Source organism: Syngnathus typhle, linkage group LG21 (genome assembly GCF_033458585.1).
Source record: "Syngnathus typhle isolate RoL2023-S1 ecotype Sweden linkage group LG21, RoL_Styp_1.0, whole genome shotgun sequence".
In the NCBI taxonomy this organism is placed as follows: domain Eukaryota; kingdom Metazoa; phylum Chordata; class Actinopteri; order Syngnathiformes; family Syngnathidae; genus Syngnathus; species Syngnathus typhle.
The window spans coordinates 2,186,700-2,213,267 of record NC_083758.1 but is presented as its reverse complement, the minus strand read 5'-3'; the positions used below and the strand labels follow the sequence as shown (position 1 = coordinate 2,213,267).

Genomic DNA, 26,568 nt, shown 5'->3' with positions numbered 1-26,568 from the left:
CTGTGGAGAGAAAAAATGCCTGATGGGTAATTCTAAAATCAAAAGACACCTTCTAAAATCAAAAGACTTTGTTGTAAAGCAACTAAAAAAGAAGACGACTCTTTTTGTGACATTATTCAAATGTACAATTCTGTGTATCAAATGTATATGCTCAATATATCCCTAAAATCTGAGCAAAAGGAAGTCTTGGTATTCATAGTCGGAGTGTCAATGCACTCCAAAGTGATGGCTTGTCAATCTTCCAAATGCTAAACTGCCAATTAAGGCCTAACAAATGTGGGTCAGATGCAACCACCTGCACTCAGGTGCATGTTCAGACATGAGCGTGCCTCCAAAAATCCATGGATGGAAGGTAAGCAAACAATTCTTTCTTTGGATTATTCCCAGTACATAATATTTTCACTCCATTCTTTGCTCACAAAATATATACAGCTCGACTAGTGTGAAGCAGCGTAACATTGCGTTGACATTTAAAATGAAAATCTAGCAATAAATGTTTGATTTTTTTTCAATACCCTAATACATTATTAATTTGGAGCGTTGGATTTGACCTTCAAAGGTCCCACGGGGTCCACTTTAAACTTGTCAGGGAAAGCTCTGCTGAGTGCAAGGAGGCGTGCATGAATGTAGAACTGTAAATGAGAAGTAAAAAACAAAAAATCGGCATTGATTTTGTCAAAGAAATTCAAAACACACTTACAATGTAATGCAGGGGTGTCCAAACTTTTTGCAAGGAGGGCCAGATTTAGTAACGTGAAGGGGCCCGGGTGCCAATATTTTTTTTTGCTTCTCTTCCGGGGGTTGATGGGGGTGCTAATGGGACGTCAAACGCTGCGCGTTCGCTTCTCTTCCGGGGGGAGGTGGTGCTAATGGGACGTCAAACGCTACGCGGTCGCTTCTCTTCCGGGGGGGGGGGGGGGTCTGCTAATGAGACGTCAAACGCTGCGTGTTCGCTTCTCTTCCGGGGGGGAAGGCTGCAGCCATTTCTGGGGACTCGCGGTAAAAGTTTTTCTTCGCTTGATTTCATTTGTGTGGCGGGCTCCATCTAGTGTTGAAACTGAGAAGTGCTGAGAAGAGCTCAAGCTTCTTGTGTGGGCCATATTCAATTATGTTTTCAGAATTTGCTGCGGGCCAATAAAAACTGGGCCCGCAGGCCGTAGTTTAGACACCCCTGATGTAATGCCTTTCAAAATATGGCAAACATATCCGTTTGGACTGTCCTAAAGAAGAAAACAATGTACACCAGACAGGTGGATCAAGGAAAAGAACAGCAGTTGATGACAAAAACATCAAGTGACCCAGGAAAATACTTTTCTGGATGTGTATGAGCCATTTTTGTCCTTTTGTGTTATTTTTGGATTGTTGTAATTTACCCTCCACGTCACTAGAGGGACTCTTGTGTCCATGGCACTAGGAAGCTATAAAACCCACGGTGGGGTTGACAGGAATTAAACCGTTTTCAACTGTGTCAATGCACTGGAGCTATTTGTGTTTACGGTGAGAACTATACGTGGTTATTTTGGTTACATTTATGAGTTATTTGCCGCTTTTTTTTATTAGGAAAATAAACCTGGACATCTTTTATTTACCTACACCAACCAAACTCTCCATCTGCTTACTGCGTCAAGTACAAAGGCACACGTCCTAACTCCGTTCGTCAGCGACTTTATACGGTTTAGTCACTTCATAGTGTATCAGCAACAACTTCAAGAAGTCTAACGTCCACGTGGGACCCTGCTTCCTGTACAAGATCAGATGGGATAGAAATTAATGGCTAAATGAGTTTTAGATCGAATCTACAGACTTAAACCCCATAGAGCAAGTATTTTTATCTGATTAAAAAAAACTATCAAAAGAACCTGTAAGAAAAGCCGCCAAAAGTTGGACATCTTATCATTTGAAATGCCAAAGAGCAGATTTGATCCCAATGATCCATAACATTTAATCCTAATTGTTTTTGCAATAACAAACCCGTCCTAGGTATCTCCAGTCCAACAGGTCAGACAACCTCTCTGCTCTGTTGCGCTGGATGATGCGCTGACGCCGTGACTGTTGGCAGAAATTGAACATGAACTGAGTCAGCTGGTTACAGGACTCTTCGGCAGAACGGAACCGCCGGTCCACGATGTAAATACCTGAGAAGAGAGTGAGGAAAAGATGTCAGTTTGTCTGGATTATTGGCAATTACCCTATGTAGGTGCGTATGTGTCTACACACCATAGGCAGCAGGATCTGATACATGTTCCTCCATGAAGCACCCAAAGCCAGAAAGATTAGTCGTCACACTGGGAATGCCCATTACAGTACATTCACCTGAAGAAGCAGAAGAAACTTGAAAGATTCAGGAAATATGGTCACCACAATCGTCTTGATTATCTCTAGTCTCGATGATGTCTTGATCTCCGTTGGTGTGGTTTTGACTACAACGCTACTTTCCATTCCAGCTCTTTTTGTTGGATCTGATCAGTTACAGTCCATCTCACCCCTCGTGCAAGTTGACTATAACAATGTAAATTGTTGGTCTTGCAGTTTTTGGCTTGAAACTGATAACAAACACAATGGGAATCGGTATACTTTTTCTCAACAACTGATCTTGATCTAACTGATATACGCAAAAAGAACCACGTTTTGCGACATTTTCAAACCATACCCGGTGTGTATCCCCAAGGCTCATAGTAGGAGGGGAATACTCCAAGGTTACAACCACGGACAAAGTCCTCATAATCCAGTGGTAGCAGAGGGCTCGTAGAGGATAGAAATTCAGGATGAAAGATGACCTGTAAAGGAGAAACAGTTAAGAACACAAGTTGACTGTAAACCAAATCAGATACCGTTTTTTTCCATGTATAATGCGCCCCCATGTATAATACGCACCCTAAAAATGGCATGTTGATGCTGGAAAAAAGCCTGTACCCATGTATAATACGCACCCAAATTTTGACTCCTACTTAAGTCCGTAAACGTAAAATTATTTCAGAAAAAAGATCTTCTTTGGGAACAACCGGATGTTATTCTGCCGGTCAGTATCACTGCGCATGCGCTAGCAAACTCAATAGCGAAGAAATGTTTCAGATTTGTGTAGGGTACATTGTGACAGCAAACGAGCAGGTGATCGAGCAAGCGTCTGATACGAGAGCATTGTGTTCGTATGGAGCGTGTTTGAAGTGAACAGCAGAGAAGAAAGCGCATCTGTAATGGCGGCCTCCGTATGATATTCGGATAAAAATGAAATAAAATAAAAAAAATAATTGTACCCATGTATAATGCGCACCCCAGATTTTAGGACAATAAATTAGTTAAATTTTGCACATTATACATAGAAAAAAACGGTAACTCAACAAATGGACAATAAGACAAGTACAATTCGATTCAGGGAAGAAATTGATACCCATTCTAGTACCTTGACACGGTCATTCCTGGAATTGAAGAGGCCGATTCGTCGGATATTGGCTAGAATGGGATCTGATGAGTCATCAATTATGTTGTGGGTTGTTACTGGAGGGAGGCTGTGTCTCTGTAATTAAAAGAGTAATTTGATCTAAACCTCGAACGAATGAGATCTGATGAGTCACCCTGCAAAATGTACTGTGAAACTGGGGAAGCTCTACTTAAAGTTTCTAATCATCTTGTAATTCAACAGGTCTTCATTTTACTTCCAGTCAACTGGTAATTATTCACAGCATCATTTTTGTCAGCACATAAAATTCCTGCTCATTTGTCTCATCGTTACGAATCGTCAGGGTTATTGTTATGGTATGCTGGGGTAATATAGTCTATACGCTAACAAACAATTCTACTGTTAGTCATTATGGTGGTACTCGGAGAGTAGTTTTGTGATTCCTGGCGTAAAATATTTGGCCCTCATACTGTTTGACCAAGCTTACTGATAACGTGTTACAAAAAATAGATTCTTAAATGTAATATCAGGGTTCATGTCATTCAACGGATTGCTTAAACTCCTAACCCCAAACCATTTTTTGCCTGAATAAAATACCTGACCAGCACTGGTTAAATTGTGAAATGAAATGATAAACTGTAGAACTGTTGCAGAGCTAGCTGACATTTAAACCTGTATTGCCTGCCTGGACTGCAGCATGAAACATTCCTGACAGTAAATGGTTGTGAAACTTGTGAAATAAACAAGGCTGTTATTGAAAAGAGTGAGTGTGATTAAAAAAAAAATGGGAGAGACAGCAGATGAAGAACTACAAATCACAACACTTCATTTTAAAAGTACCGATGAGGACATTCAGTTTATCATCCCTACCAGACATTTTTAGTCAATACCATTTGCACTCAATTTCATACCTCAGAAATATTGACATTAACATAAATCCATTTAATTGAGAAAGACCTTTTAATAGGCATTTGGATTTTAACTGTCTGTTGTAAAATAGATCACAGTGACACAACCAGTCTATTAAACCACACTCTGGGATAGGAGAAGGTAATTAAGGCTCTGAATTTCATTCATGCTTTACCACACATGAGGATCTACCCCATACAGCTTTCAATAATTCAGTAGCAGGGGGCACCATCACTTTCATTGATTGCTAGTAAGGAAATGCTTACTCCATTCAGAAAAATAGATAAGAGACAAGGCTTTTGAGGTATTTGAACTTAGAACACTCGGCCTGCTGTTTGTTGTTTGTTGCTAACATTAGCATACTGCGCCTATTTCATGAAATAATTAAATAAATTGTAACATGCTAACAGTCAGTATGCTAACCTGAGTACAGACAGGTCAATGGCATAGCAATAACAATTTTACATTGTGCGCTGTCATTGTTCACAATTATAAATGAGAATCGATTAAATGCTAACAGGCAAACGGTTGCTATGCTAACATTGCAAGATAGCAACCTGAGCACATTTGACAACCTGATCTTTACAAAATATAGGAACGGAAACGCTACCATGCCGTCAAGTTGGCATGATGAAATCTTAAAAGAATAAATTCAGGGAGCACTATGGCAGATTGATATACCGTAATTTTCGCACTATAAGTCGTTTTTTATTTCATAGTTTGGGTGGGGGGGCGACTTATACTCAGGAGCGACTTATATACATATATATGGTTTTTTTTTAACTTTTTTGGGCATTTTGGTGCGACTTATACTCCGGTGCGACCTATAGTCCGAAAATTACGGTAGATTTTACATCATGCCTCATAGTAGTTTGTTATTTCAAATGAGAATGGCTAAAATGCTGTTGATGCAGCATAACATTTTAAAGAAGAAGAAAAGCACTGACAACACTTGCAGAAAATTCAAGATACAGCAGAAGAGCAAACCAGGACTGGGCCTGAAGTTGGACAGTACCTGAGTGGCGTAGATGGCTCTCTTCATGATAGTGAAGTCATCTCTGTCCAGAATGGAGTCCATATCAGGGATCTTACCTCTGATTACAACACCAGTTATTTATGTCTACAATTTAGAACAGAATTGAAAATGACATTTTACAAACAAGCTCTACTTACATTAACAGAGCATCATAGAGTCGTTTCCCAAACTTCTCTTTCACAATGTGAGCAGTATCCCTGTGGAATAGAAATAGTTATGTGTAAGTCACCATTTTGTCTGCTTATGTGTTTTTTGGTTTGCCCAATATGTTATCCATCCATCCATCCATTTGCTGAACCGCTTAGTCCCCACGGGGGTCGCGGGAGTGCTATCCCAGGCGTCATCAGGGAGTAAGCGGGGGACACCCCGAACCGGTTGCCAGCCAATCGCAGGGCACACAGAGACAAACAACCATTTTGCACTCACACTCACACCTAGGGACAATTTGGAGTCTCCAATCGGCCTACCAAGCATGTTTTTGGGATGTGGGAGGAAACCGGAGTGCCCGGAGAAAACCCACGCGGGCCCGGGAAGAACATGCAAACTCCACACAGGGAGGGCCGGAGGTGGAATCGAACCCGCACCCTCCTAACTGTGAGGTGGTTGCATGTTAACAGCTGAATGCGCTAACCAATTTCGCCACAGAGACATGCTGCAGGGATCTGATTTAACTCTTGAAGATTAGTCGTCTGTCAATGACAATGAACAAAGGGTTAGGTTAAAACATTAGACTCAACTAATTGTATCCAACTGGCTGACTAACTGAGGCTTGTAAAGAACAAGTTATGGAGCATGTCCCACTAGATCCAACGACCAAGTCTTAGCGACAAAATACAGAGACATAATTGGGTGGGCTCCAAAAACCCGTTTCAATTCATGGAACGTTTTCCACTCGATCCAACGACCAAGTCCTAGCGGAAAAATACAGACATAACTGGGTGGGCTCCCACCACCAACCTTTTGGTTAGGAGCCAAAATGCTAACCAAGTGGGCCTGAGAGTAATGGAGCTGAGTTTAGGGTGTCACTGTGAGATCCATTAAGCATGCCAATTCATGCTAAATTCAAGGGATTTATTTGAGTGCTGTGCATAAGATTAGCAGTTGGTAAATGAATTGACTTCTCTTTTGCAACCATATTAATTTGGATAGATTCAGTTACCTGCTCATTGGACCCAAAGCCAAAGTTCTGATGTCAAAACAGAGAGATGTTACAGGATGGGCAATAACCACCAACCTTTTGATTAAGAGTCAAACATACAAATCAAGTGGACCTCAGAGCATTGAATCTGAATTTTGGGTGTTACTCTAAAATTGGTTAAGGAGGCCAACTCTCACTAAAGAACAAGTTATGGAGCATGTCCCACTAGATCCAACGACCAAGTCTTAGCGACAAAATACAGAGACATAATTGGGTGGGCTCCAAAAACCCGTTTCAATTCATGGAACGTTTCCTACTCGATCCAACGACCAAGTCCTAGCGGAAAAATAGAGACATAACTGTGTGGGCCAACCTTTTGGTTAGGAGCCAAAATGCTAACCAAGTGGGCCTGAGAGTAATGGAGCTGAGTTTAGGGTGTCACTGTGAGATGCATTAAGCATGCCAATTCCTGCTAAATCCAGGGGATTTATCTGAGTGCTGTGCATAAGATTAGCAGTTGGTAAATGAATTGACTTCTCTTCTGCAACCATATTAATTTATATAGATTCCAGTTACAGATGAATCAGAATTGAAAATCAAATGCAAAGTATTGCATTCAGAGAGGATACACGTCCCTGGGTGGGTTCGAACCACCAACCTTTCGGTTAACAGCCGAATGCGCTAACCGGTTGCGCCACAGAGACATGGCATGTTCAATTTGATCCAGCCTTTAAAGAATAGTGGTCTGGCAACATCCAGTTGCAAACCGCATGATCAAGTCAAAGTCTGCTTTATTGTCAATCCCTTCATATGTCAAGACACACAAAGAAACCGAAATTCTGTTTCCTCTATCCCACAGTGACGAGACATAGTACATACAAGTAGACGACACAAATAAAAACAAGGAGGCACAAATAATAAATAATAAATAAATAATATGAGTGATGAATAAATAATAAACAAATAACACAATAAATAAGAGGAGCAAAACTGAGCCAGTGTGCATACAGCAGACAGTAAGCATAGCGCAAACTATTCAACTCATAAATTTTCTGATTCACAGATGCTTGTAAAGAGGAATGCACAGGTAACTGCTCATTGAATCCAAAGCCAAAGTTCTGTTGTCAAAACAGAGAGATGTTACAGGATGGGCAACAACCACCAACCTTTTGACTAAGAGCCAAACATGCAAATCCAGTGGGCCTCACAGCATTGAATCTGAATTTTGGGTGTTACTCTAAAATTGGTTAAGGAGGCCAACTCACACTCAACATCCAAACCCCTGCTCTCTAGCAGGTACAGGACTGTCTCATAAAATTAGAATATTGTGATAAATTTCTTTATTTTCTGTAATGCAATTAAAAAACAAAAATATCATACATTCTGCATTCATTACAAATCAACTAAACTATTGCAAGCCTTTTATTATTTCAATATTGCTGAGTATGGCTTACAGCTTCAGAAAACTCAAAAATCTTATCTCAAAAAATTAGAACATTTCCTCAGACCAAGTAAAAGAAAGATTTACAACAGCAAAACAAAATCAAACATTTGAAAATGTCCATTAATGCACTTAGTACTTGGTTGGGAATCCTTTTGCACGGATTACTGCGTCAATGCGGCGTGGCATGGAGGCAATCAGCCTGTGGCATTGCTGAGGTGTTATGGATGACCAGTTACCAGCCAAATGCGCTAACCAATTGCGCCACAGAAGCATGCTACAGAAATCTGCTTAAACTCTTGAAGATTACTTATTCTGTGTGGTTACTGCCTGATGACTGCTGGGATAGGCTCCAGAACCTCCGCGACCCCCGTGGGGACAAGCGGTATAGAAATGGATGGATGAATGGATGAATGGATGGATGGATGGATGGACGGATGGATGGATGGATGGATGGATGGATGGATGGATGATGGATGGATGGATGGATGGATGGATGGATGGATGGATGAATGGATGGATGGATGTTGGATGGATGGATGGATGGATGGATGGATGGATGGATGGATGGATGGATGGATGGATGGATGGATGATGGATGGATGGATGGATGGATGGATGGATGGATGGATGGCAAACTCTGGCTTGTAATGAACAAGTTATGGAGCATGTCCCACTAGATCAGTGCTTCTCAAATAGTGGGGCGCGCCCCCCCAAGGGGGGGCGCGGTGCTATTCCTGGGGGGGCGCGTGTGACCCTGGGGAACAGGCTTTTTTTTTGGCAGTACTAGAATAAAGTGTAATTGCGCGTTTACTACAGCAGGGGGCAGTGGCGCTCTCATTGTTACTTCTGTCACGTTTGCGACAGTGCAACATTTTACGACTTACAAGACAAGTTAGGATAGTCACGGTGGGGAGGGGGGGCGCGAATAGTTTTCTTCTTGCTAGGGGGGGGGCGTAACAGAAAATAATTGAGAAGCACTGCACTAGATCCAACGACCAAATCCGAGGCGGCAAAACACAGAGATATAACCGGGTGGGCTCCAAAAACTAGACTCAACTCATGGAGGGTTTCCCAGTCGATCCAACGACCAACTCCTAGCGACAAAACACAGAGACATAACTGGGTGGGCTCTCACCACCAACCTTTTGATTAGGGGCCAAAATGCTAACCAAGTTCGGCCTGGGAGTATTGGAGCTGAGTTTACTCGCAGCTGCAGTCTGTTCAAACTACTCCCTTCCGGACGGCGTTACAGAGCATTGTACGCCAAAACCAGCAGACACAGAGACAGCTTCTTCCCCCAAGCTGTCGCTCTGATGAACTCACACCACTCTTAGAGTCTCAGAGACATTGCTGTGCAATAACATCCTGCTCTCCACGCTTTATTTTGAATTGTCTTGTTGGAGCCTAGTTAATTTCTTATATTGATTGTATTAATATTATTATTATGGTCTGACCTATGAATTATTTCGGTTCTATATATATGACAAGCCAGATAGGGCCAGTGCCAGTCAGGTCTCCTACTCCTTTGCAGCCACCTCCTACCTATAATGAGGGAGTTAGGACAGGTGTGTTTTCCTTTTGGCTTTTCTTGGTTTCGAAGGAGGAGTAGTGATAAGGTTTTTTCAACCACTAAGATCACTAAAATCATTACTAGATTATGTTTTATTGTTTTATTTTTCTTGTATGAAAGTCAACCCGGAGATTTATGTTTACCGTCTTTTTCCATGTATAATGTGCAAAATCTAACTAATTTATTGTCCTAAAATCTGGGGTGCGCATTATACATGGGTACAACAATTTTTGAAGAAAATCTCCCTCCAAATAAAACTTGAAATCACCTTTCTTCTTGTTTGTTGTCAATCGCGCATCGCATTCAGCCATCCTGTCCAACACACTTAGTCAGTAAAATTCATAATTGACGACACATCGTTTGATGCGATGATGCAATCCTTGATGGGGTGTTATTGTCAAATATTGTTTGTTTTTTAATCTCCATCGCAAACCGGATATCATACTGAGGCCGCCATTACAGATGCGCAGAACAGATCCGCAAGACACGTCAGTTAAGTTAAAAAGTTAAAGTCCCAATGATCGTCACACACACATATGGGTGTGGTGAAATTTGTCCTCTGCATTTAACCCATCTCCGTGTGATTTTGATCCATCCCCTGGGGGAGAGGGGAGCAGTGAGCAGCAGCGGCGCCATGCTTGGGAATCATTTGGTGATCTAACCCCGCAATTCCAAACCTTAATGCTGAGTGCCAAGCAGGGAGGCAACGGGTCCCATTTTTACAGTTTTTGGTATGACCCGGCCGGGGTTTGAACCCACAACCTTCCAGTCTCAGGGTGGACACTCTGCCACTAGGCCACTGAGCAGCTACATAAAGAGCAAGACTTCAGTTCTCTACCTAAATGCGCATTACAGGTAATATTTCAACACTTTGCCTTGTTCCTTTCTTCTCTGCTGTTCACTTCAAACACGCTCCATACGAACACAATGCTCTCGTATCAGACGCTTGCTCGATCACTTGCTCGTTTGCTGTCACAATGTACCCTACACAAATCCGAAACATTTGTTGCGGCTCCGAGTCACGACAAACGAAAGCTCAAGCTGAGGGTGGTGTTTGACTGTACAGAAGAACTTCTTATGGTGAGACACAGCAGCTCAGGGCCATTAACCAGACAGCATCTTGTACAGACGTACGCAGATGTTTTCAACGATCCAATTGAGTCACTCCCAGGGGATGTTCATTTTGAGCTAGATAGTAATGTACCCCCAGTGCAGGCTTCCCCACGCAACGTCCCGGTGGTCTTCAGGGAGGCAGTCAAGGTCCAGTTAGATAGGTATGAGGCAGATGGCCACCTAACGTCAGTGTCTGAGCCTACTGAGTGGATTAGCAACATAGTGATTGTCAGGCAGGCAGAAAAGTTGAGAATTTGCATAGATCCCAAGTCATTAAATGAGGCTCTAAAAAGGTCCCACTACATTATCCCAACACGAAGATGAGTTGCACAAGCTGCCCAGGGCCCGCATCTTTACACTAGTAGATGCAAGAGATGCCTTTCTACAGTGCAGATTAGACGAAGAGAGCAGTTACACCACCACGTTCTGGATGCCGTGGGGCAGGAAGCGGTGGTTAAAGCTGCCGTTTGGAGTGTCTGTGGCCCCAGAGATTTACCAGCGAAAGCAGCATGAGCTACTGGCAGGGTTGGATGGGGTGGAACCTATAGCAGATGACATATTGATTGTGGGGTGTGGGGGGACAGATGAGATAGCCTTACGGGACCATGATACAAAGCTGTTAGCGCTCATGCAAAGATGCAGAGAGGTAAAGCTAAGACTGAGTTTAGAGAAACTAGTGTTCAGGGTCAGAGAGGTCAACTTTCACGGACACATCCTATCAGCGGAGGGCCTTAGAGCAGACCCGGAGAAAATTAGAGCGGTCCAGAACATGCCTCACCCTGAGGCCGTGCAGCGATTCATTGGGTTTGTGACCTACCTCGCAAGGTTCATGCCACGTCTCTCTGAGGTGTGTGAGCGACTACGGAGATTGTTGGACAAAGATGTCCCATGGCATTGGCTGCCAAAACACGACCCAGCGGTCGAAGAGATTAAGCGACTCGTCACGTCGGCCCCGATCCTGCGATACTACGATGTGACCAAGCCAGTCACCATACAGTGATGCGAGTCAGAAGGGACTTGGCTGTTGCCTGCTGCAGGACAATCAGACGGTAAGCTTTGCTTCGCGGGCACTTACTCAGATGTAGCGGAACTATGCACAAATCGAAAAGGAATGTCTGAGCGTAGTGTTCGCGTGTCAGCGATTTCATTACTATTTGTATGGGCGGGGGGAGATCACAGCGGAAACCGACCACAAGCCACTCATCTCCATTTCCACCAAGCCACTCCTCTCAGCGCCCAAACGACTCCAGAGCATGCTGCTCACACTACAGGGATACAATCTGAAGGTGGTGTACAAACCAGGGCCGATATCCACCTCAGTGACACCTTGAGTAGGGCCACGGCTTCACCCCAGGGGCCTGGCACGAGATATTCGAAACAGACTGTTTGCTGCATGCAGAGAGCACAAGTGGACGCTGAACAGATAAATCAGGCTGACCATCTGAACGTCACCAGCCAACGACTGAGGCAGATAAAATCGCACACAGTGGGTGATGGGAGTCTTCAGCTGTTGCAGGAGGTAGTGCTCCATGGTTGGCCAGATCGCCGGGAGGACACTCCATTGGCAATCAGAGAATACTGGTCCATCAGGGACGAGATCAGCGCACAGGAAGGAATGCTTTTCAAGAGTCAGCGAGTCATAGTGCCCAAATCATTGCGTGCTGAAATGTTGACACGCATCCATGCCAGCCATGTAGGAGGAGATGCCTGTTACAGACAGGCCAGAGACACGCTATACATGCACGGTGAGATCAAGGACTATGTGAGCCAGTGGTCACCCTGCAACGAATATGCACACGGACAGCAGCGGAAGACGATGATGTCCCATGCACTCCCTACACGACCATGGCAGATCCTCAGCATGGATCTGTTCACGCAGGTTGGCAAGGACTTTCTGATCATTGTTGATCATTATTCGGATTTCTGGGAAGTAGAGTTGCTCCCAGATCTTTCAGCTGAGACCACGGTGCTGAGGTGCAAGGCCCAGTTTGCACGGCACGGTCACCCTGATCGGGTAATTACAGACTGTGGTGCCCAGTTCGACTGTGAAACGTTCAGGAGGTTTGCGAGAGGCTGGGACTTTGACCATGTCAAATCCTCTCCCAGGTACCCAAAATCAAATGGGAAGGCCGAGTCAGCCGTGAAGATTGTCAAGAGCCTGTGCAAGAGGGCAGCAAGGGCGGGGACCGACCCTTGACTGGCCATCTTGCAGTGGAGGAATACGCCTACGGAAGGCATGCTGAGCAGCCCCGCGCAGAGACTGATGTCTCGCAGACTGAGAACCCCACTCCCGGTTGCTGACACACTTTTGGAGCCGAGTGTGGTGGCGGGGGTTCCAGACAGGCTGCGAGTAAAACACCAGACAGCCAAACTCTGGTATGACAAATCGGCCAGAGATCTGCCTGAGTTGTGTATCGGACAGGACATAAGGATGAAGCCCCTGCCTGGGGGCAGGACGGGCAGGTGGCGAAGAGGAGTATGCTTACGGCTGGTGGGCCCCAGGTCCTACCTGGTGGACGTCGAAGGGACACTGTACCTCCGTAACAGGGTGGATCTGCGACCTGCGGAGAGTAACGCCGCAATCCCGGGGCAGCACGGAGTGCAGCACAACAGCCCACCAGCTGACAAACCCGGGGATCCACCTGACACTGCGATTGACACAGTTGCCCAGGAGGTCGCACTGCAGGGGCAGAGTGACGTCCACCAGCCTCAGAATGGATCGCCTCTACATACACCTGTGCCAGGGCGCAGGACGGCCAGTGGCAGGCTTATAAGAGCGCCGAAGAGACTGGACTTGTGAGCTGTGTGGGTACTGTGGGGCCTCGCGGTCAATTGGGTTGTTGATGGAAACAAATGTGTAAAAAAAAAAAATTGATGTTGTACACTGTTCTTTGAAATGTGAGTTATATGTTGTACACTGTTCTTTGAAATGTGATTAAGGAGTTGTTTAAGTGTTCGCTGATACATAAGGGCAAGAGGGGGAGACATGTTGTGGGAATTTAACTTTGATCTTCATGTATAAGTTGCGATCTATGAAAGGGGAGATGTTAGGGATGTTATGCTGGGTTGTGTGACATCATGACGCGAGGGGCGCGAGTTGATTACAGAGAGAGACTGGAACAACAGCTGTCGTCTTGGGTCTCATTCATATCAGTACATATATTACGCACAAACAATGGGTCAGGGAATTAGACCAATTACCGGAGTTTAAAGTATCTAGATCAGCTATGGGCAAACTACGGCCCACGGGCCTATTTAATCCAGCCCGACAAACCTGAATAAATTGTATTACCGTTTTTTTTCCATGTATAATGCGCAAAAATTAACTAATTTATTGTCCTAAAATCTGGGGTGCGCATTATAGTTGGGGACAATTTTTTTTTTCTTTTTTTTTTTTGAAGAAAATCATGGTACAACAATTTTTGAAAAAAATCTTGTCACGGATGGAGTGTGGAAAGGAGCGGGGCGACCAAGTGCAGCTTGGACCAGGGTTTATTGGAGGAACTCAAAACAGACTTGGTAAACTAATTGTGATAAATAACTGGAACATCACTCAAATATTGGTGATCCCGTTGAGAGTCTCACATATTTCTTCGCTATCGAGTTTGCTACTGCATGCGCAGTGATACTGACCGGCAGAATAACATCCGGTTGTTCCCAAAGATGATCTTTTTTCTGAAATAATTTTACGTTTACGGACTTAAGTAACCTGGCCGGGTCATACCAAAGACTATAAAAATGAGACCCATTGCCTCCCTGCTTGGCACTCAGCATTAAGGGTTGGAATTGGGGGGTTAGATCTCCAAAGGATTCCCGAGCGCGGCGCCGCTGCTGCTTACTGCTCCCTTCTCCCCCAGGGGATGGATCAAAATCACACGGGGATGGGTCAAATGCAGAGGACAAATTTAACCACACCCAGATGCGTGTGTGACGATCATTGGGACTTTAAAAAAAAAAAAAAAAGTCAAAATTTGGGTGTGTATTATACATGGGTACAGGCTTTTTTCCAGCATCGACATGCCATTTTTAGGACGTATTATTAGGAGTGTAACGATTCATCGATACACATCGATTAATCGATATAATGATCTACGATTCATTGGCATCGATGCTAAACGTAAACATCGATTTATATCGCCGTGTTTGACCTTGGACATTAGACGCGACTTTATTTTGAAATCCAGTTCATTGTTGCTTGCTTCCTCTTTCCGGGAGCAGTGCGCGGCGTTGTTGTGTTGTGAGCAGAGCAGGCACGTGAAAGGGGAGTCGACAACTAGTACGCGGCTCCTCTGCTGGTGCTATGGCTAGTGTCCAAAAAGACGAGGAAATTTGCTCCCCTTTAGGCTTCAAGTCATTCGTTTGGAAGCACTTTGGATTCCAAAGAAAAGATGGCTCAACGGACAAGACACGTGCAGTTTGTAAATCCTGCCATGCGGTGATCAAATATTCAGGGACCACAAATCTCGCCGCACATTTAAAGAAAAAACACGACATCAAAGTTCAGTGTTAAAATAAACACTTTGTATACTACAATACTCTTGCAATTTCCTAAATAAAGAGTTTGCAGTACCTTGTTGATTTTGCGTATGAATTGTTATAAATCAGGATATTGTTCTATATTTTTTATGAAAAAAAAAAAATATCGATCGTAGAGCACTATATCGCGATATATCGTGATTGAATCGCAGCAGGCTTTAAGATATCGGCAAATATCGTATCGAAGTTCTTTATATCGATATTATATCGTATCGTGACAAAACCCGCGATTTACACCCCTAGAGGCCAACTCTCACTAGATCCAACGACCAAGTCTTAGCGACAAAATACAGAGACATAATTGGGTGGGCTCCAAAAACCCGTTTCAATTCATGGAACGTTTTCCACTCGATCCAAGTCCTAGCGGAGAAATAGAGACATAACTGTGTGGGCCAAACTTTTGGTTAGGAGCCAAAATGCTAACCAAGTGGGCCTGAGAGTAATGGAGCTGCGTTTAGGGTGTCACTGTGAGATCCATTAAGCATGCCAATTCATGCTAAATCCAGGGGATTTATCTGAGTGCTGTGCATAAGATTAGCAGTTGGTAAATGAAATGCCTTCTCTTCTGCAACCATATTAATTTGGATAGATTCAATTTACAGATGAATCAGAATTGTGAACCAAATACAAAGTATTGCAGTAAGAGAGGATAAACGTCCCCGGGTGGACTCGAACCACCAACCTTTCGGTTAACAGCCGAATGCGCTAACCGGTTGCGCCACAGAGACTTGCCATGTTGAGTGTGATTCAGCTTTTAAAAGATAGTGGTCTGGCAATATCCAATGGCAAACCGCATGATATTCAACTCATATAAATTTTCTGATTCACAGGCGCTTGTAAAGATCATTGCACAGTTACCTGCTCATTGGACCCAAAGCCAAAGTTCTGATGTCAAAACAGAGAGATGTTACAGGATGGGCAATAACCACCAACCTTTTGATTAAGAGCCAAACATACAAATCAAGTGGACCTCAGAGCGTTGAATCTGAATTTTGGGTGTTACTCTAAAATTGGTTAAGGAGGCCAACTCTCACTCAACATCCAAACCCCTGCAGGGTTCAACTCAGATTCAACGCTCTGAGGTCCACTTGATTTGTATGTTTGACTCTTAATCAAAAGGTTGGTGGTTATTGCCCATCCTTCCAGTCCGGATTCCGCCCACTTCACAGCACTGAAACAGCTCTAGTTAAAGTCACCAACGATCTCCTCATTTCTGCAGACTCTGGTGCCCTCAACATCCTACTACTACTTGATCTTAGCGCAGCCTTTGACACTGTGAACCATTCCATCCTCCTCCAAAGGCTGCGCCAACTAGGTGTTGAGGGCACTGCACTCGACTGGCTCACCTCCTACCTCACCAACAGAAACCAGTTCATCTCTCTCTCCGGTCACACATCCATCCTCTCCCCAGTTACACAAGGGGTCCCCCAAGGGTCAGTTCTTGGCTCCCTCCTATTCATCTGTTACCTCTTTCCCCTTGGTACTGTCATCCGCAAACTCAATCTGGACTTCCACTGCTACGCTGATGACACCCAGATCTATATACGTACGACACCAACCCGTAACCCTTCCCTCACCCATTTTGAAACCTGCATCTCTACAATAAAAGCATGGCTGACCCACAACTTTCTCAAACTCAACAGTGACAAAACAGAGCTCCTCCTCATAGGCACTAAATCCTCCCTTAATAAAACTGGGTCCATCACACTCACCATTGACTCCTCAAACATCACTCCTTCCCCTCTGGCACGCAATCTTAGCATTATTTTTGACCCCACACTGTCCTTTCAACCTCATGTTAGCTCAGTTGTCAAGACCTCCTACTTCCACCTCCGACGCATCGCTAAAATCCGGCACTGCCTTTCTCTCCCTGCCGCTGAATCTCTCATCCACGCCTTCATCTCATCCCGGCTTGACTACTGCAACTCCCTTCTCACTGGAATTGCTGCTCACTCACTCCATAGACTTCAACTAGTCCAAAACTCTGCTGCCCGCCTCCTTACCCACACCCGGTCCCGTGAACACATCACTCCTGTTCTCCACTCTCTTCACTGGCTCCCCATGAAGGAGCGTATCATCTTCAAGATACTCCTCCTCACCTTCAAAGCCCTTCACCACCTGGCTCCCACTTACCTATCCGACCTCCTTGTCCCCTACTGCCCCAACCGTCCCCTCCGATCCTCCAATACTTCACGTCTGACAGTCCCAAAATCCAAACTCAAATCCTTCTGTGACAGAGCCTTCTCCTGCACATCACCCCGACTCTGGAACTCTCTCCCCCAGTCTGTCTGTGACTCACCCACACACATGAGCCCCATATTTAAGTCCCGTCTAAAAACGTACCTCTTCTCCCAAGCTTATGACCTCCCCTACCCATAACTGGTTTCCTCCTCTTAAGTTTATCGGAATGTTTCCTCCGCCCCCCCCCCCCCCCCCCACCTCCATGTATGTCTTTGCATTGTTCCCTGTAAGCGTCTTTGGGTTCTTGAAAAGCGATATACAAATCTAATGAATTATTATTATTATTATTATTATTATCCTGTAACATCTCTCTGTTTTGACATCAGAACTTTGGCTTTGGGTCCAATGAGCAGGTAACTGCAATGATCTTTACAAGCGTCTGTGAATCAAAACATTTATATGAGTTGAATATCATGCGGTTTGCCATTGGATATTGCCAGACCACTATCCTTTAAAAGCTGAATCAATCTCAACATGGCAAGTCTCTGTGGCGCAACCGGTTAGCGCGTTCGGCTGTTAACCGAAAGGTTGGTGGTTCGAGCCCACCCGGGGACGTGTGTCCTCTCTGAATGCAACGCTCTGAGGTCCACTTCATTTGTATGTTTGGCTCTCAATCAAAAGGTTGGTGGTTGTTGCCCATCCTGTAATATCTCTCTGTTTTGACATCAGAACTTTGGCTTTGTGTCCAATGAGCAGGTAACTGTGCAATGCTCTTTACAAGCATCTGTGAATCAGAAAATTTATGAGTTGAATATTATGCGGTTTGCCATTGGATATTGCCAGACCACTATCCTTTAAAAGCTGAATCAAACTCAACATGGCATGTCTCTGTGGCGCAACCGGTTAGCGCGTTCGGTTGTTAACCGAAAGGTTGGTGGTTCGAACCCACCCGGGCACGTGTAGCCTCTCTGAATGCAATACCTTGCATTTGATTTGCAATTCTGATTGGTCTGTAAATTGAATCTATATAAATTAATATGGTTGCAGAAGAGAAGTTAATTCATTTACCAACTGGTAATCCTATGCACATCACTCAGATAAATCCCTTGAATTTAGCATGAGTTGGCATGCTTAATGGATTTCACAGTGACACCCTAAACTCAGCTCCCTTACTCTCAGGCCCACTTGGTTAGCATTTTGGCTCCTAACCAAAAGGTTGGTGGTGGGAGCCCACTCAGTTATGTCTCTGTAATTTTCCGCTAGGACTTGGTTGTTGGATCGAGTGGAAAACGTTCCATGAATTGAAACGGGTTTTTGGAGCCCACCCCATTATGTCTCTGTATTTTGTCGCTAGGACTTGGTCGTTGGATCTAATGGGACATGCTCCATAACTTGTTCTTTACAAGCCTCAGTTAGTCAGCCAATTGTATAGAATTAGTTGTTAGTAATGTATAAACCTAACCCTAAAGGGTTGACATTAACGGATCTTTAATCTTTAAGAGTTAAATCAGAGTCCTGCAGGATGTCTCTGTGGCGCAGTTGGTTAGCGTATTCGGCTGTTAACTGAAACGTTGGTATCTAGGGACCACCCAGAGGCATTGAAGTTGTCTATGGCACGGATTTTTGTTTTGATCAAAGTCACAGGTTTCATTGTGAATGAAACTATATAAATAGATGTGGTTGATGATGAGCATCTTTTTACTTCCCGAATGCAAGGCATTGATCTCAAGCTAATTGGTTTAACAAGTGGCCTTCTATACAAATCTTATAGTGACAGTCTAAATCCTCCATGATGCTGAAGTTCATGAAGCATTGTTCTTTATAGGCCACTGTAAAGAACAATCAGACAATTTCTGCCATGTTGAATCACGTTCCTTGTTCCTGACAATATTATATCACAAGCATTTAAATCAGATTAGGATCCCTAACCACATGTCTCTGTGGCGCAATTGGTAAGCGCGTTCGGCTGTTAACTGAAAGGTTGGTGGTTCAAGCCCACCCAGGGACGCTTGAAATTACTGATGGCTGTCATTGTTGTTTGAGTGGTGCTCAATCTAACTTAGTCGCAAGAACCACACTGGTGACAGCGTAACTTTTTAGCACTTGAAAGTGGAGCAAACGTTCGTCACTGTAGCATACAGAGGTGTTCGAACGCAGTCTGCCTTTGGCCTCTTGCAAGAGAGCATTTGTTGAGAGAAAGCAGGGTGGGGGTAAGCATGGACAGGTTAGCGCGTTCGGCTGATACCCAAAAGGTTGGTGGTTTGAGCCCACCCAGGGACATTTCTCCTCTGATGCAAAGTTTTGTTTTTGGTTCAAAACTCAGATCTGAATGTAGATGGAACCTATACAAATCGGTATGGTTGCTGAAGAGAAGGCAGTTAATTTACCCACTGGTTCTCAATTCATCTCTCTTAGGCAATTCATTTACACACAATTTCTGCCATGAGTTGAATCATGATGCTTTTGTTCCTAGTAAACAATATTTCATCACAAGCCTTTAAATCAGATTAAACCACTCAACAGTATGTCTTTGTGGTGCAATTGGTTAGCGCATTTGGCTGTTAACTGAAAGGTGGGTGGTTCTAGCCCATCCAGTGATGCTTTTGTTTACTAATGGCATTGATTGATCTTTGGCTCATGTAGTCCAAGAGTCAACTCTGGCTGTGAATCGGAACAAAACAAAAGACTATACAGGACTGTCTCAGAAAATTACAATATTGTGATAAAGTTCTTTACTTTCTGTAATGCTATTACAAAAACAGAATGTCATACATTCTGGTTTCATTACAACCGAACTGAAATATTGCAAGCCTTTTATTATTTTATTGTTGCTGATTTTGGCATACAGCTTAAGAAAACTCAAATATCCTATCTCAAGATTTTAGAATATCATGAAAAAGTATACTAGTACATGGGTACAACAATTTTTGAAGAAAATCTCCCTCGAAATAAAACTTGAAATCACCTTTCTTCTTGTTTGTTGTCAATCGCGCATCGCATTCAGCCATCCTGCCCAACACACTGTAGTCAGTAAAATTCATAATTGACGACACATCGTTTGATGCGATGGTGCAATCCTTGATAGTGTGTTATTGTCAAATATTGTTTTTTAATCTCCATCGCGGACCGGACGTCATACGGAGGCAGTTTGACTGCGCATGCGCACTATGGATCCGATGCGCAGAACGGATGCGCAAGACACGTCAGCTATATAAAGAGCGAGAGTTGTTTTCTTCCTATTAGTTTCAATTCACAGTTTAATTAGCAGTTTCAATCAGCAAATAACAAAATGCGTATTACAGGTAATATTTTATTTCACAACACTTTGCCTTGTTCCTTTCGTCTCTGCTGTTCACTTCAAACACGCTCCATACAACCGCAATGCTCTTATATCAGACAAGACTTGCTCGATCAACTGCTCGTTTGCTGTCTGTCACAATGTACCCTACACAAATCCAAAACATTTGTTGCGGCTCCGAGTCATGACGAGGGGCAAGTTTTGGTTTCCAAGGGTGTTTTTATTCCTCTTCAACATCTCTCCCATACAGAGCCGCCTTTTTCACATGTCCGCACGCCTTTTTCACATGTCCGTGCTGATCGCGATGGTGCCTTTACGGGCAGTCGGAGAAATCAACGCCAACAAAAAAAATACATCCAGCCTATTTAAGACCATACCAAAGACTATAAAAATGGGACCCATTGCCTCCCTGCGTGCATGACGATCATTGGGACTTAGAAAATAAATAAATAAATAAAATAAAAAATAAAAAAAATTGGGTGCGTATTATACATGGGTACAGGCTTTTTTCCAGCATCAACATGCCATTTTTAGGGTGCGTATTATACATGGGGGCGCATTATACACGGGAAAAAACGGTATGTCTCTATTTTCCGCTAGGACTTGGTTGTTGGATCGAGTGGAAAACGTTCCATGAATTGAAACGGGTTTTTGGAGCCCACCCAATTATGTCTCTGTATGCAACGTAATTTCGTTTTGTGTGCACTGAGTGTTTACAAAATGACAATAAAGTCTGTCTAAGTCTAAGTCTAAGTCTAAGTATTTTGTCGCTAAGACTTGGTCATTGGATCTAGCGGGACATGTTCCATAACTTGTTCTTTACAAGCCTCAGTTAGTCAGCCAATTGTATAGAATTAGTAGTTGTTAGTAATGTATAAACCTAACCCTAAAGCAGTGCTTCTCAAATAGTGGGGCGCGCCCCCCTTGGGGGGCGCCGTGCTATACCTGGGGGGGCGCGTGTGACCCTGGGGAACAGGCTTTTTTTTTGCAGTACTAGAATAAAGTGTAATGGCGCATCTTCCCAGCAGGGGGCAGTGGTGCTCTCATTGTTACTTCTGTGACGTTTGCGACAGTGCAACATTTTACGATTTACAAGACAAGTTAGGATAGTCACGGTGGGGAGGGGGGGGCGCGAAAAGTTTTCTTCTTGCTAGGGGGGGGGCGTAACAGAAAATAATTGAGAAGCACTGCCCTAAAGGGTTGCCAATAACCCATCACTAATCTTTAAGAGTTAAATCAGACTCCTGCAGGATGTCTCTGTGGCGCAGTTGATTAGCGTATTTGGCTGTTAACTGAAAGGTTGCTATCTAGGGACCACCCAGAGGCATTGATGGCACGGATTTTGTTTTGATCAAAGTCACAGGTTTCATTGTGAATGAAACTATATAAATAGATGTGGTTGATGATGAGCATCTTTTTACTTCCCAAATGCAAGGCATTGATCTCAAGCTAATTGGTTTAACAAGTGGCCTTCTATACAAATCTTATAGTGACAGTCTAAATCCTCCATGATGCTGAAGTTCATGAAGCATTGTTCTTTATAGGCCACTGTAAAGAACAATCAGACAATTTCTGCCATGAGTTGAATCACGTTCCTTGTTCCCGACAATATTACATCCCAAGCATTTAAATCAGATTAAAACACCCAACTGCATGTCTCTGTGGCGCAATTGGTAAGCGCGTTCGGCTGTTAACTGAAAGGTTGGTGGTTCAAGCCCACCCAGGGACGCTTGTAATTACTGATGGCAGTCATTTTTGTTTAAGTGGTGCTCAATCTAACTTGGTTGCAAGAACCACACTGGCAACAGCTTGACTTTTTAGCACTTGCAAGTGGAGGAAACATTCGTCACTGTAGCATACAGAGGTGTTCAAACGCAGTCTGCCTTTGGCCTCTTGCAAGAGAGTATTTGTTGAGAGAAAGCAGGGTGGGGGTAAGCATGGACAGGTTTAGTGAACTCCCGGCCTCTGGTCAAATCAGAGCAGGGGGTGTTTTACGATGTTGGGCAAAACAGAACAACTTTGATTGCTTCCTCTGCAGCTGGTCAACCAGTGCAGGGGAACTTAGCACTTTTTTTACTACGTTGTGAGAACAGGACAAGTTTGGTTCATCATTATAGTCTACATTTCAACACAATCATACAATAAATATAATCTGTCAACCCTAACAATTGATCTTTGGATCATGGACTCCAAGAGTCAACTGCATGTGAATCGGAACAAAACAAATGGCTATCCTTGCTGGAGAGCAGAGGTCAGCACATTTGGACGTTGATCGTGAATTGGCCTCCTTAACCAATTCTAGAGTAAAACCCAAAATTCAGATTCATCGCTCTGAGGCCCACTTGGTTTGCATGTTTGGCTCTTAATCAAAAGGTTGGTGGTTGTTGCCCATCCTGTAACATCTCTCTGTTTTGACATCATAACTTTGGCTTTGGATCCAATGAGTAGGTAACTGTGCATTGCTCTTTACAAGCCTCTGTAAATCAGAAAATTTATATGAGTTGAATATCATGCGGTTTGCCATTGGATATTGCCAGACCACTATGCTTTAAAAGCCAAATCAAACTCAACATGCAAGTCCCTGTGGCGCAACCGGTTAGCGCGTTCGGCTGTTAACCGAAAGGTTGGTGGTTCGAGCCCACCCGGGGACGTGTATCCTCTCTTAAAGCAATACTTTGCATTTGGTTCACAATTCTGATCCGTCTGTAAATTGAATCTATCCAAATTAATATGGTTGCAGAAGAGAAGGCATTTCATTTACCAACTGGTAATCCTATGCACAGCACTCAGATAAATCCCTTTAATTTAGCATGAATTGGCATGCTTAGTGGATCTAACAGTGACACCCTAAACTCAGCTCCATTACTCTCAGGCCCACTTGGTTAGCATTTTGGCTCCTAACCAAAAGGTTGGTGGTGGGAGCCCACCCAGTTATGTCTCTGTATTTTTCCGCTAGGACTTGGGTGTTGGATTGAGTGGAAAACGTTCCATGAATTGAAACGGGTTTTTGGAGCCCACCCCATTATGTCTCTGTATTTTGTCGCTAGAACTTGGTCGTTGGATCTAGTGGGACATGCTCCATAACTTGTTCTTTACAAGCCTCAGTTAGTCAGCCAATTGTATAGAATTAGTTGTTAGTAATGTATAAATCCAACCCTAAGCATTGACATTGACGGATCACTAATCTTTAAGAGTTCCTTGGTCACGACAATATTATGTCACAGGCATTTAACTCAGATTTTAACACCTAACTGCATGTCTCTGTGGCGCAATTGGTAAGCGCGTTCGGCTGTTAACTGAAAGGTTGGTGGTTCAAGCCCACCCAGGGACGCTTGTAATTACTGATGGCAGTCATTATTGTTTGAGTGGTGTTCAATCTAACTTGGTCGCAAGAACCACACTGGCGACTGCTTGACTTTTTAGCACTTGCAAGTGGAGGAAACGTTCGTCACTGTAGCATACAGAGGTGTTCGATAGCAGTCTGCCTTTGGCCTCTTGCAAGAGAGTATTTGTTGAGAGAAAGCAGGGTGGGGGTAAGCATGGACAGGTTAGCGCGTTCAGCTGATAACCGAAAGGTTGGTGTTTTGAGCCCACCCAGGGACATTTGTCCTCTGAGGCAAAATTTTGTTTTTGGTTTACAACTTAGATCTGACTGTAGATGGAACCTATACAAATCGATATGGTTACTGAAGAGAAGGCAATTAATTTACCCACTGGTTCTCAATTCATCTCTCTTAGGCAATTCATTTACAGACTATTTCTGCCATGAGTTGAATCACGTTGCTTTTGTTCCTATTAAACAATATTACATCAAAAGCCTTTAAATCAGATTAAACCACCTAACAGTATGTCTCTGTGGTGCAATTGGTTAGCGCATTTGGCTGTTAACTGAAAGGTTGGTGGTTCAAGCACATCCAGGGATGCTCATGTTTACTAATGGCAGTGATTGATCTTTGGATCATGTAGTCCAAGAGTCAACTCTGGCTGTGAATCGGAAAACAAAACAAAACGCTATACAGGACTGTCTCAGAAAATTACAATATTGTGATAAAGTTCTTTATTTTCTGTAATGCTATTAAAAAAACAGAATGTCATACATTCTGGTTTCATTACAACCGAACTGAAATATTGCAAGCCTTTTATTACTTTAATGTTGCTGATTTTGGCATACAGCTTAAGAAAACTCAAATATCCTATCTCAAGATTTTAGAATATCATGAAAAAGTATACTAGTAGGGTATTCAACTAATCACTTGAATTAGTGAATAATTAACTCGAAACACCTGCAAGGGTTTCCTATATTTCAATATTTCAGTTGATTTGGAATGAATCCAGAATGTATAACATTTTTGTTTTCTAATTGCATTACAGAAAATAAAGAACTTTATCACAATATTCTAATTTTCTGAGACAGTCCTGTACCTGCAGGGGTTTGGATGTTGAGTGTGAGTTGGCCTCCTTAACCAATTTTAGAGTAACACCCAAAATTCAGATGCAACGCTCTGAGGTCCACGTGATTTGTATGTTTGGCTCTTAATCAAAAGGGTGGTGGTTATTGGCCATCCTGTAACATCTCTCTGTTTTGACATCATAACTTTGGCTTTGGATCCAATGAGTAGGTAACTGTGCATTGCTCTTTACAAGCGTCTGTGAATCAGAAAATTTATATGAGTTGAATATCATGCGGTTTGCCATTGGATATTGCCAGACCACTATGAACATGATCAATTGTATTAAAAGCCGAATCAAACTCAATATGGCAAGTCTCTGTGGCGCAACCGGTTAGCGCGTTCGGCTGTTAACCGAAAGGTTGGTGGTTCAAGCCCACCCGGGGATGTTAATCCTCTCTTAATGCAATACTTTGCATTTGGTTCATAATTCTGATCTGTCTGTAAATTGAATCTATCCAAATTAATATGGTTGCAGAAGAGAAGTCAATTTACCAACTGGTAATCCTATGCACAGCACTCAGATAAATCCCTTGAATTTAGCATGAATTGGCATGGTCAATGGATCTCACAGTGACACCCTAAACTCAGATCCATTACTCTCAGGCCCACACGCATCTTGGCTCTTAACCAAAAGGTTGGTGGTGGGAGTCCACCCAGTTATGTCTCTGTATTTTTCCGCTAGTACTTGGGTGTTGGATCGAGTGGAAAACGTTCCATGAATTGAAACCCAATTATGTCTCTGTATTTTCTCGCTAAGACTTGGTCATTGGATCTAGTGGGACATGTTCCATAACTTGTTCTTTACAAGCCTCAGTTAGTCAGCCAATTGTAAAGAATTAGTTGTTAGTCATGTATAAACCTAACCCTAAAGGGTTGACATTAACGGATCACTAATCTTTAAGAGTTAAATCAGACTCCTGCAGGATGTCTCTGTGGCCCAGTTGGTTAGCGTATTCGGCTGTTAACTGAAAGGTTGGTATCTAGGGACCACCCAGAGGCATTGAAGTTGTCTATGGCACGGATTTTTGTTATGATCAAAGTCACAGGTTTCATTGTGAATGAAACTATATAAATAGATGTGGTTGATGATGAGCATCTTTTTATTTCCCAAATGCAAGGCATTGATCTCAAGCTAATTGGTTTGACAACAAGTGGCCTTCTATACAAATCTTATAGTGACAGTCTAAATCCTCCATGATGCTGAAGTTCATGAAGCATTGTTCTTTATAGGCAACTGTATAGAACAATCAGACAATTTTTGCCATGAGTTGAATCACGTTCATTGTTCCTGACAATATTATATCACAAGCATTTAAATCAGATTAAGATCCCTAACGACATGTCTCTGTGGCGCAATTGGTAAGCGCGTTCGGCTGTTAACTGAAAGGTTGGTGGATCAAGCCCACCCAGGGACGTTTGTAAGTACTGATGGCAGTCATTGTTGTTTGAGTAGTGCTCATTCTAACTTAGTTGGAAGAACCACACTGGTGACAAC

The 26,568-nt window shown here is 43.4% G+C and overlaps 1 protein-coding gene and 9 non-coding genes across 10 annotated transcripts in view; 7 read left to right on the top strand and 3 right to left on the bottom strand.

Annotated features, from left to right (window-relative positions):
• The window catches only part of gys2 (glycogen synthase 2), a 96,471-nt gene that overhangs the window by 814 nt on the left and 69,089 nt on the right, over nt 1-26,568 (bottom strand). The window contains exons 9-15 of the mRNA XM_061268986.1: nt 5,480-5,539; nt 5,322-5,400; nt 3,401-3,514; nt 2,651-2,777; nt 2,218-2,313; nt 1,972-2,135; nt 552-632 (exon numbers count right to left, since the gene is read on the bottom strand). Of these exons, the coding sequence (XP_061124970.1) occupies nt 552-632; nt 1,972-2,135; nt 2,218-2,313; nt 2,651-2,777; nt 3,401-3,514; nt 5,322-5,400; nt 5,480-5,539 (721 nt within the window). The remainder of the gene's footprint in view (nt 1-551; nt 633-1,971; nt 2,136-2,217; nt 2,314-2,650; nt 2,778-3,400; nt 3,515-5,321; nt 5,401-5,479; nt 5,540-26,568) is intronic.
• On the bottom strand, nt 7,111-7,184 carry trnan-guu (transfer RNA asparagine (anticodon GUU)). The gene has a single exon. It is a non-coding gene; the product is annotated as a tRNA-Asn (tRNA).
• On the bottom strand, nt 15,798-15,871 carry trnan-guu (transfer RNA asparagine (anticodon GUU)). The gene has a single exon. It is a non-coding gene; the product is annotated as a tRNA-Asn (tRNA).
• On the top strand, nt 17,866-17,939 carry trnan-guu (transfer RNA asparagine (anticodon GUU)). Its single transcript has one exon. It is a non-coding gene; the product is annotated as a tRNA-Asn (tRNA).
• Nucleotides 19,259-19,332, top strand: trnan-guu (transfer RNA asparagine (anticodon GUU)). The gene has a single exon. It is a non-coding gene; the product is annotated as a tRNA-Asn (tRNA).
• On the top strand, nt 22,278-22,351 carry trnan-guu (transfer RNA asparagine (anticodon GUU)). The gene has a single exon. It is a non-coding gene; the product is annotated as a tRNA-Asn (tRNA).
• On the top strand, nt 23,200-23,273 carry trnan-guu (transfer RNA asparagine (anticodon GUU)). The gene has a single exon. It is a non-coding gene; the product is annotated as a tRNA-Asn (tRNA).
• Nucleotides 23,880-23,953, top strand: trnan-guu (transfer RNA asparagine (anticodon GUU)). Its single transcript has one exon. It is a non-coding gene; the product is annotated as a tRNA-Asn (tRNA).
• Nucleotides 25,386-25,459, top strand: trnan-guu (transfer RNA asparagine (anticodon GUU)). The gene has a single exon. It is a non-coding gene; the product is annotated as a tRNA-Asn (tRNA).
• Nucleotides 26,415-26,488, top strand: trnan-guu (transfer RNA asparagine (anticodon GUU)). The gene has a single exon. It is a non-coding gene; the product is annotated as a tRNA-Asn (tRNA).